Below are 12,047 nucleotides of genomic sequence, written 5' to 3'. Positions count from 1 at the left end.
CCCCTGTCCTCAAATTCAACTTAGGGCTCAATCAGGCAAGGTGCTGATAATTATAGTCCTGGTACAATACTTAAATACGTACTTAAATTTAAAAATGAGATTAGTCAGGTGCTTGACAGTTAAGTATATGCTGAAGTATTTTGTGGGATAATGGCCAGGATACTCAAAACCTTTCAGGACTGAATCTTCACTTTGCATTTGTGTTTGTTATATTAGTGGTTTGTCCCCACCTATCACTTGATAATTGCTGAGGGTCTCAGTATCCCAGTTAATGATCTTTCCAAATGTACAAAAGCTTCAGAGGAGTAGCTGAGTTAGTCTGTAACAGGAAAAACTCAGCTATCCCTCTGAAGCTTATCTACTCACTGTCTCTTTTTTTCTTCCTCTACCCCCGCCCCCCTTCCTCCTTCCCTTATTTTTTCATGGATCTGGACTTTCAACACTCCTGTCATCTGAAGAAGTGGGCTGTGCCCACGAAAGTTCATGATACCATCTACATTTTTTTGTTAGTCTTTAAGGTGCCACTAGACTATTTTTTATTTTTTAAATTTTTCCAAATGTTGTTTGTACTGTTAGCTAACTATTGTAAAATACTTTGGATAAAGTCGCCATATTAAAAACCCTTAAAAATAATTGAAGTATTGTGTTCTACAAATAAAAGCACACAATTCATATTTTAATATCCATAGGGACTCTTTCCACAGCAACCACAGAGCTGAGGCTGGTAAGAAGGGTGGTCTCTCTCTAGCAGCTACAGTCTTGTTTCTGGGGAAGGTCGCCTCTTTCTCTGGCCTCCAGAGCCCTGCATGTTCCAAATTCCTCCCACCCCCAGCTTTAAAGTTGGGATTTTTAAGACTGAATATGACTTTTAAAAAAAAATTTCAATATATATTTTGATGACAGATTTCAAAGGTAGCCATGTTAGTCTGTTTCGGCAAAAATAACAAGGAGTCCAGTGACAATTTAAAAACTAACAACTTTATTATGGCATAAGCTTTTGTGAGTTTCAACTTGCTTCATCAGATGCATGAAATGAAAGAAAATGAAACAGATAGTAGGGGTAAGAGATGGGAATGTTACATCAGAGCTAATTTAATCAGGGTGGATGTGGATAAGAGGGTGAGAATACCTAACGTGGAAACTGACCTATGATAATGAGGGAGCCATTCCCAATCTCTATTCAGATCTGTTCCAATGGTGTCCAGTTTGCATATGAATTCAATCTCATCCATTTCATGTTGCAGTTTGGTCTTGAAGTCTTTTTGCTGGAGGATGACAACTTTCAAGTCTGTAACTATATCTGTTTCAAGTCTGTGATTCAAGAACAGTAATATACAAAAATCAGTGGGGAAGCACTTTAATCTCTGTGGACCCACAGTTACAGACTTGAAAGCTGCCATTCTTAAGCAAAAAAAATTCAAGACCAGACTGCAGTAGAAAACTGCTTAGCTGGAATTCATATGCAAATTTGACACCCTCAGAATGGGTCTGATTAGAGATTGGAAATGGCTCACTCATTTTGATCTGAGGAAGTGGGTTTGGCCCACGAAAGCTCATCATCTAATAAACCATCTTGTTAGTCTTTAAAGTGCTACATAGTCCTTCATTTTGCTTCATTACCACAAGTAATTTTTCTGTAGCTATTTTCACCTTCTTGTCCACAGCCACTCTGATTGAATTAGCTCTGTTGCAACACTCTTGTATCTATAACCCTTTTATCTGTTTCTTTTTCTTTCCCTTCATGAGTCTGATGAAATGAGTTACATCTCACAAAAGCTTATGCCATAATAAAATTATTCGCCTTTAAGGTGCCACTGGATTCCTTGCTGTTTTAAATTTATACTATGTATGTCTTTTGTTGTAAATCACACAATAACTGCACCATTTAAAATACAAACAAGGTTTTAGATTTTAGTGAGTTCTTTAGCCTGCAACTACAAGAAAATAGAAAATAAATCCTCTCTGTTTATCCCACACCTCATTAGAAAAAATCCAAGAACTTGGGCCTTTCAGTATGCTGTCAACAAATTTTGAAAAGAAAACATGAAACTTATCTGGGAGCCAAACGTACACTTAAGAAAAAAGCTGTGTGCAAACTAATGCCAACTCCCCTAACAGTCTCTACTCCTAGGACTCAATCCTCTTTTAATGTGGTTGCACAAGTGTTAATTTCCTAATCCAGACAAACCCATGGACTACATGATTCATCTGAAGAAGTGGGTTGTACCCACAAATGTTCATTGTACCATATATATGTTTTGTTAGTCTTTAAGGTGTTGCTAGATTATTCATTGCTTTTTAAGTTACAGACTAACTCCGCTACCCCTCTGAAACTGTGGACTACATAACCGAGAAGTGCACATTTAATTAGTGGAACTTTACAAAATGTTTAGCAGCAAAGATTTAGTTTCCATATGACAGTGTAGATTCATTGAGTATTGTATGCATATTCTCTTGACATATTATACATCAACAAGGAGCACTGATAATGCATCTGAGCTTCCCTAAGTGCTGTTACTATTACAGCCTTTTATTTCACTCAACATTAGCATTCTTATTTAACATTCGTATATTTTACAGTAGCATAATACAATGCAGAGAAAGAAGACATTAGACAAGGGGAATGTTTGATTTTTTCACTTTTATTTATATGTCTTATGTATGGTGAGAATCATTACAGAGCTTGGCAGAGAAACTTGAGCTTTGAACACACGTTTAAATACATGGTGTCATTTCAGTAACAGTTTGAAATTATTTTAAAGACACATCTTTAACTTTATGCTGGAGCAACAGTATAGTTTCTGGGGAAGAATTAATCTTACTGGACTGGGAATGGCCAGCCAGTTAGCCCTTACAGAAAAAAGAAATCTTTCTTTAAAGACTGCCCCATAGAGTTACCACAGAGAGACCATGGCTTACTTTTTCATCATTTAAGTATTTAGAGGCCTTTCATGTCTGCATCACAATTTGATAAGAAACTTTTCCAATATTTCTCCGTAAGTTTATGCAACATAGTAAAGAATTAACCTGTGTGGGCTTCCACTCAGGGTGGAAGAAAGGGCCATTTCATGAGCAGTATAATGAAACATGGAATAATATATTGTATGCATTAAAGTTTCCCAAGTTGACAGAAAATAATAAGTAAAATAAGCAAAAGTAATGTGTGTGATTGCTCTTTGAATATATTGAAGATGCCAATAAAAATAAATCTAAGTTTCGAAAAAGTCATACAGATACATTCTTTCCTTTTTTTAAAATATTCCTGGAATATCTCTGGTATGTAGTGTTTTATAGCACATATTTTAACTGTTTTGATTTATGCTGGTCATTTCTGGACATGATCAAATTTTATTATTTGTGAGTTTTCCATTCCTATTTTTTCACAGGTTACTCAGAATGATACAATAATGGCTGAAAGGCTCTTTGGCATTCTTGCATTTGTGGCATCTTCTGAATTGCCCCAATATCGCCTGCTTTCACTACTTGGAGAATCCAGGTAAAAGTTATTTTATATGTGTTAAGAAAGAATACTTACAGTTCTTTCAAAATGAAACTTTTTGATACAATGAAGTAGTTATTAAAGAAAACACATAAAAAGCTCAATTTACAAATTGATTTATGCAATGAACTTATAGGATGATAAAGAAAATAATCACAGAGAGAAATTTTACTTTACATTTCAGCAGCTCATAGTGTCAAAGATCCTGTACTATAAGTGTGAATTAGAAATTTTTAGCATCAACTGCCTTTTTTTCAGATCACCACTAGTTCATTACACGAACAATCAGGCTGTTTGGGTATTATATTAACATTATAAAGAAGAGCAAAAGTAGCTTTCATACTGGCTTGTATAAGGTTGTCGCATCTCAAGGACACCTTGTCCTGAGGCAGTGTGGCCCAATGACCACCATCTATAACAGAGCCCTGAAGTATAGGGCAGCCCAGCCTAATGGCTGGAGTCAGTAGTTGGGGACAACAGCCCTGGTAGCAGGGCCCGAGCCCAGCCTAGTCCACCGGGCCTTGACTTGTTCAACGGGGAATATAACTGCAACATGCTGAGCTCATTCAGGTGGGAAATATCATTCCTGCACCCTCCCTGGGTCACTTCCTACCAGAATTAACATGGGTATGCTCCATACGGTCTCTGGGTCCTCTGGTTCCATAGCACCAGTGTCTTGGGCTCCTGTTGGCCAGGTCTCTGGGTGTGGTATCTCTGGAGCTTCTGCCGGAGGTCCTTCTCCTCCACTGTCCTGCCCCAACTGAGCTGAGCTGCTCCCTTTTAGACTGCTCTAGCCCTTGCAGCATGCCCAGCGAGGCTGATGGGTAGGACTTCTTCCTCCCACAGGGCATTAAGCCCTCTTGGCGCAGTGCATAGTAAACACACACCGTCACACAGGCCAGGTTTGATCTTTCTTTCTTTTACAGGTTATAAGAACTGTTCATAGTTCTTCATTGGGTATCACGCAAGATTAATTGGCTAAGGACATTTAATGAATGCAACTCAGCAGGTGCAGCTCCAGAGTACCTACTCTGGTCTGAACTCACTTTGCTTGAGTCTCAGAGCTGGGAGACTGCAGTGAGCCAACATCAGAATTAGTGCTCCAAAGCCTTCCCAGTTCTTATGTGGCAGGTGGAGACCAGATCTGAATAGAGAAAGAGATTTCTTGACTGCTTCCCTCTTACTCCAGAAAAGCCAATACTTGTATTTTCTTAATTCTTATTCCCTCCAGGCTAATGTGCTTTCTTCTGGTCCACTTCTATGTTATTTTGTTTATATTTCTGGAAATTAAAAAAAAATTATTTTAAAATGCTAAAATTGCCTGGGGCAAGAAACTGATGGCATGGTTGGAATATGCAGAGGACAGTGTGGAAAAGAAGAGAATGCAGGGAATGCCTGCTATGATCTGCTATCCTGAATTTTCCCCTTGGAATCCATGGAAATTCAGGGGTATAAGGCCTATTATTGTTTGAATCTTGACAGGGATACATCTCCTTAGGATATATATATAAAGAAGAATTATTAATACTAGCTCAGGGCAACCAGTCCAACTAGTTTCACTCCACAGTGCTACTGTCCTGTAACCTCCTACATGTTTATAACATAATGGTGTTTCCTATGGTAAGCTCACATGGAGTCCTGCTCTCCCATGTATTGCTTGTGCCCCCAAAAGATCTGCCTTCATCCCTGTCCCCTACAACTCATTCATAACAGGTTGAACGTCTCTGGTCCGGCACAGACCACGAAGATTGCTGGACCAGAGAGCCCCAGAAGGCCGGCAGCAGGGAATAGTTGGCCTTGGAGCCCCTGTAGCCTTGGGGCTAGCTGCAGAGACCTTGTGGCTTCAGGGGTGGCTGTGGCCCTGTGGGGAGGAGAGACTGGTGATCTGCTGACAAACCCCAGGAGAGCCCAGAGTCTTATGTCCCCAACCTGGCCGAGAGTTGTTGGCTTATGATACTGCCAAATATACATTGCTTATTTAAAGTATGAGAAATGCTTTGTTTTGGAAGGCAGATATTTTTATTTTTTTGTTTTATTTTGTTCCAGTTCTCCATAGCATTTCTGTCACAAGCAAGTTTACCACCAATTGTTTTTTGAAGGTCTGTTCCATCTTGTGGTGTTGTTTTCACATTTACATGTTTTATAATTCTTTACAGTTTTATTGCTTCCTCTGAAGATCTGAAAATACTTAACAAACATTTATTAATCCTCACTAGAGGGCTGTAAAGGTAATGAAAACAGATAAGATACTACGAGCTCTCTAATGGTATATACAATATGGATTTTTTCACTCACTGCTAAAATGCAGCCTCCTAAACATCTGTTTAACAATATACAAGAATACTGGTTAGTTTCAGGACAGAAAGCAAAGCTAACCATATCCAGTTGAAACTTCAGGAGGGAGATGATGAAGGCAAAATATAAAAAACTAAGAAGAATTAGTCCAGAACTCATGAGCTAACATACTCTTCTGAAAATCTCTTCACAAGTAAAATGACAAATATTACACAAATCCTTCTTCTGTATAACATTACTAAAGAAAACATATTACATTGCAGAAATCTTGAGCACTTTCTTCTTCATTGACAATTAGTATATAGCCATACAAGTTGAACAGATATAACTTGTGTATTCATGTGCTGTTTATGTATATGCATTTCTGAGATAGGACATAGTCAAAGATGTACATACATGTAAGTTTACCATTTTGCTGATTCCAGTGTCATGTATTGGGCTGTACATATTGAGTTACATACTGGAGATACAGAAATCATTTTAATGGCTGTTTTATAGTTGAAATATGTGAGCATTCACAGTTTTGAGTTTGACATTGTAAAATAAAAAGTATTTAAAAGTTTGTGGAAAAGAAGCTTCAGTGGTACATCTAGATTTCTGTGGATATTTTTACTTTACTTTACCTTTCTTAAGTTGTGAGATTTGTTTTTCCATTTTGGAGATGTGTTATGGAATGTGTCTAATCAAGCATTTGTCTTAATAATCTGCAGTTGTTATGAAACAAAATAATGGTGGATATCTTTGGGACCTTCTGTATATCTCAAGGCCACAGGATGCAATAAACCAAAAACTCCTAAAGTCAGTGTTCAAAGGGAAAGTAAAAGGAAAGGGGGGTTCTGCATAAATGCATTAAAAAGCACTTGCACTTTATAACATCTCAGATAATTAAATCTGTAAATCTTTTTACGGTCTTGCTACAGGAAGAAACAATTCTGTTATCTGCTAGAGGCAAAGGGGAAGAAATCTGGTATTGTTAGTGAAGAAAGTAATGACAGCAGAAGAGTTGGAGGAGAAAATGCAAATAGAGCTGTACTGAATTATACCACAAAGGACTTTCAGACAGAAAAGTTTGAGGTAAATGGGTTAGTTTGAGGATCCTGTGAAAATCATATGCTCAGAAAATCCCACATTTTTTTGAGTGGCAGTTTTGATATATTTTATATGCCTGAGACAATGTTATTCACTTTCACCAACTGAAAGAATTTACAGAGTAATTCCAGACTTCCCTGGGACCAAATGACTAACGTCCGTCTTATAGCAATGTTGCCATGGAATATCTGCATGCAGGGACAATTAAAATAAACACATTTTTTAAGATAAAGTGTACAGACCAGTTTCTGCTTTCAAATGTGCTGGCTTGGCTCCCACTGACTTCAGCCCACTGACTTTTCAGCCAGCCTTCCTGCACCCCAAAGCCCTCAGTCCAGTTCAGTTCTACTCTGCTTGTGAGCACCCTCTCTACCTTCTGGACTTAAGCATATTTCGAGAAATTATCATTATACTGTCCTTGTAAATTATCCTTCTACTAGCCCTGTGTACAAAGATCACCCATGAAATTCTGTTGTATGTCAGTTTTAGTGGGTGTCTTTAGAGTGTTGGTTTTTACATATCTCTGTGTATTGTATTTATGTTTCTCCACCACATGATCAAACAGTTCAGCTTACCATGATAAAAAAAAGCAAATATACCAGACTGCAAAGCAGCCAGCACTGTTTTCCTTAGAAAAGGGTGTTACACCCATTCTGGAAACTTTTGTGGGTCACACATTTAGCATATAGGACTTGTACATAGAGTATCCAAGTGTAGCCTTGGATTTTCTCACCAATCTTTGGTGCCATTCAAGGTGAATTTATATAGTACCTAGAATAATGGAATATGATAGTATAAATCAGCACAGTTTTTATAAGGTTACAAAACATTTCTGTCACATGTTAGAATCCTGTAATTGAAACAGAAGATTTTAATACAGTGCTTCCCAAGAGACTGTTAGAGACCTATTGGTATATGGAAAGATGCATCTGGCATGATAAAGCAAGACTGAAGGCAACATTGATTAATAATAAATAATCATTTCTCAGCTTGGGAAAAGGTTATCAGATCAGTACAGGGGGTTAGTATTCTTCAGTGCAGAATCAAACCATGACAAAATTTGTTTAAATCTTGATAGAAAAAAATAAACTTAGTGCAGCCCAAATTTCAATTTAAAAAAATAACAGACTGTCTTGTTTCAACGGAGCACATCCTAGATTTGCTTTTCTGGCTATAAACCCCTGTCCTTAGGCAGAAGGAGAGAACATCTTTTCCCATCTCTTCCTTTTGAGGGGTCAGCCTTTAATAGCAGCTGCCTCCAGTCTCTACTGAGATACATTCTAGTGCCCACATTTGTCCCTTGCTTACTCCTCAGGTTTATGGAGTATATAAATCTCATCATAATGCTGGCAAGTAAATCAGTAGTACAAGTTGACCTCTCTAGTCCAGCCCTCTTGGGACTTGACAGGTGGCAAAACAGAATTTGCTGAATCATGGGAGGTTAATTATTGTCTAGCACAAGGGTGGATAATCTGTTTAACAGAGAGAGCCAAAACAGCGGCAAAGAGCCACACCAGAATTGTCAATCAAAAAAAAATAAAATAAAAAGCCCCCCCCCCCCCCCCCGAACAGAATTGTCAAGCAAAAAACAAATGTTTTTTTTTTAAAGGACGCCGCCCCTTTAAGACAGCCACCATCTTGGGTGCCATTTTTAAAACCCCGCACCTCTGACCCAGTAAGCACAGGGAAGCTGTGGGGGAGCCAGTGGAAGGCGGGGGTCACTTGGTGAGGGCGCAGGAGCATCTTCGCAAGCCACACTTTTGGGGGGCAAGAGCCACATGCACTCGTGAGCTGTGGGTTGGCCACAGCTGGTCTAGCAGCATTACCAACACTTCCACTACTTACTGGGCTCTTAGAAGACATTTAGAGGTAAATTAGAGCTAAATAACAGCACAAAACATTGAGCGAGGACTGGTGGCTGTAAATGAACTTTATGGGATTGTGGGAAACTTGGCCACACCCTGCTCACTAAAATCATTATGGGCCACAGATGTTGCTGGATCCAAAGAGTGCTGGATTAGAGAGGTTCAACCTGCACATACTCAATTTGACTATTGTGTTGAGTTTTGGTCATGTCATCTCAAAAAGGATATAGTATAGTGGCATAGTGGAAGAGATTAAAAATACCAAAGCTGTTTAGTCTTGAAAGGAGTAGTAGTGATGAATGGTAAAGGTTATTAAAATAATTAATCGTATAAACTAGTGAGACACTCCTGTTTGCACTTTACCAGAATCAGAGAATAGTAATAAAATAATGCTTTAGTGTACATGTGATTATGTAAAAAATATACATGTGTTTTTGTTACCAATAGTAATTCACACCTTGTCCTTCATTATGGTATTCCATATATGGCTGCCGATTTTACTGGTGGTCCCAAGGGAAAAGTAAGATAGGCAATAACTGCCAATTCCCGCTTCCCATTAACAATAAACTGACATAGTAAATGTGATCAAGGCAAACCTAATTACTGAAGCCAGTAGATTTATTGATTAATAAGTTTTCAAACTAAGCAGCTGGAAAACATTTACTTTCTTTTATCTCCCATAAAAATGTTCTGAGTTGTTTTCCTGGGCCAAGCTATGTCCTAATGTTTTTAACAATACTGTAAATCAGATGGATTATGCATTTAGCACCAGTATAACTATTCAAAGGACATCTTATGGCATTTTATGAAAATTCTCCATAAAAAGGAATTAGAATAATTGAAGAATGACTATAATATGGTGCCAGTAGTTACTGCAAATGTATTTTTTAGCATGAAGTTTCTAGAAGTTCAGATCATTTTTGTACAGTGCATACTGTATGTTCTACATAGGCTCGACAGAATTAAGTGTTGATTTTTTTTTTATAAATAAATCAGTGGAAATATTGATTATTTTAAGGATTTGTTTTAATTTTTATTTGCTTTTTCACAATTGAATGAAATTATAGGTTAACATTTTTTCAGTTTTCTATTGATTAAAATTTTCACGGTTGTGGAAAGTTAGAGGGGGCCAGCTAATAATTTAATGACAAAGGCTGAGATTTAAAAAGTTGACATTTTATAACCATTAAAACATATTGTCAATATCACATTTCAAAATATAAACAGTAAATATCCTTAAATCAAACTCTAAGCAGCATTTTCTTATTTTGCTTCTCTCTAAATTCCTGTCAGCATCAGTGGAAAAGGTGAAATTGGCATTTACTCATAAAAATTTACTTGTACAGTATACACACATCAGGAAAAATATCAAAAGGTACATGAGTACTAGTTTATTTCTCCCTACTGTAGTTTACTTTGCCATTAGAAATGTTATGTGGGCAAACAGATATTTTCCTGTGTCAATGTACTTGCAGTACCTAGATTAAAAAAATAATCTACATTTGCATACTATGGATATCACTACTATCACCCACACCAACAAAAAAAATCCAATTTTGTTAGAGAAAGTTAGTATTAATTACTTCTAAATGGAATTTCAAATAAAAAAAATTGAGAGTGGTTAGTAAAATGGTTGTAAAGCTTGGTTCTATGGCCTTACTCATTAAACAAAACAAAAAGTCTGTACACATTGCAATTCATTTGTTACAGAAGAGCATGGAGGGTTCTGTTTTTGTGCAGATCCCTATTTTCTGTAGTGAAACAAAGTTCTTTTGACCCATTTTAATAAAACATTATTGTTATTTAGCCTTTTTTGTCATTTTTTTTTGTAATCTATAATGGTTCTTCTATCCAGGAAGTCAAGGAGAGAAAGAACTTTTGCCAGACATACATACAAGACTTAGTGAAAGAAGCTGCTGACATCAATATGAAAAATGAGTCTCTGCAGAAGCTGTGGCCTCAGATGTTCATTGAGCTTGTCAGGGATGCAGTGATAGAAATACGCAATAAAAATTCCTACATGAAACTCTGCTTACAGCGGATCACCGATCAAAAATAGCAAAGCTGATTCCTGCTGACTTGCAAGCTGTTTGTTTCAGTATTGTATGGTATATTTCACAAAGACATAAAGCAAAAGAATATAAAATTACCATCACTGTAGGACTCATTTTTAAAAGATGCCTTCAAATTCAATGAAGTCTGTTTTACAGCTAATATGTCTCTCTCTAATTTTCAAAACAAAAGTTTTCTTTTATACAGGTTTTCTTGTATAAAATTCTAATTGCATCCTTAGCTAAAGTGAGGAGACAGAAATAACTTGACAGATATGCCATGGTTTATTAAGTCTTTTGCTTTTTGTTGATGTTGATGCTACTGCTCTAGTGCTAAAGCATTGATTTAAAGGAACAAGTTCACACTGATGCTTGCCTTGTGCTTTTATTGAACACTTTTGAGTTGTTTTCTTTTTGACTATATGCTGCTGTGGTTAAAAATAATTCACAGATAAGAATAGTGGTTTTTTTATGAGTGTAAGCTAATAAATTATTATGTTTACATGCCCTGAACTTAATTATTTAAGACTTAATATTATTTAATACAATGGATTAGAAAACTATATGTTGTCAGTCAAGTACTGTTATAAAAAGAGAGCAATTTACCGATATTAAAGTAATTGCAGATCCTCAGCTACACATACTGTTGTGCTTGTTTTAATTCCTGATATTTGCCATTAGCTTGCTTTTACGTCTTTATAAATGTGAACTGTAATATGTAAAATGCCACAGTAAAATAAGGGGGCTTTGCTGAATGTTATCATTGTTCTATTAGCATATGTATGCTAAATAATCATATAATTAATTATTTTGCCTTCCAGCTAATAAATGATAAATTTCAAACTCACCCCACATTCTTTGAAACATAAGGCATGGAATCAACATATTAAATTCCATCTTGAAACAGGATGTTTCCTTATAAGAGCTTAAGGCTGGACTTTTAAACATATTTATATGCTGAAAGATAGGAAAATAATGGGGTTGTGCCTATTTGCTTAGCCACTTTTGAAAATCTCATTGGGTAAAAGCTTGCTTCTACAATATACTCTAGACCAGTGTTTCCCAAATGGGGTTCCGTGAAACCCTGAGGTTCCGCGAAGTGAAAATAAGGGTTCCGTGAGAAAACTCCATGACAATAACGTTTTATGATTTAAAATAATATTTAAGAATTTATTAATTTTATTGAAAACAATTTTAATTTGTTTATGCCACAATAAGTGTCCCTGTGTAATGCCAGCTAAGCCAGGG

General features: G+C 36.8%; 1 protein-coding gene across 4 annotated transcripts in view; it reads left to right on the top strand.

The window, feature by feature from the left end:
* Positions 1–11,646, top strand: part of LRRC49 (leucine rich repeat containing 49) — a 129,744-nt gene extending 118,098 nt beyond the window's left edge. For all 4 annotated transcript variants that reach the window (XM_075897737.2, XM_075897738.2, XM_089781872.1 and 1 more), the window contains 3 exons: positions 3,387–3,496; positions 6,715–6,868; positions 10,604–11,646. In XM_075897737.2, coding sequence (XP_075753852.2) covers positions 3,387–3,496; positions 6,715–6,868; positions 10,604–10,807 — 468 coding nt within the window. In that variant the 3' untranslated portion in view covers positions 10,808–11,646. The remainder of the gene's footprint in view (positions 1–3,386; positions 3,497–6,714; positions 6,869–10,603) is intronic.
* Positions 11,647–12,047: the final 401 nt, after the last annotated feature.

The sequence above is a fragment of the Pelodiscus sinensis genome, chromosome 14 (genome assembly GCF_052426305.1).
Source record: "Pelodiscus sinensis isolate ZL-2025 chromosome 14, ASM5242630v1, whole genome shotgun sequence".
NCBI lineage: Eukaryota > Metazoa > Chordata > Testudines > Trionychidae > Pelodiscus > Pelodiscus sinensis.
The sequence above is the reverse complement of the archived record's forward strand: the minus strand, read 5'-3'. Positions and strand labels throughout refer to the sequence as shown.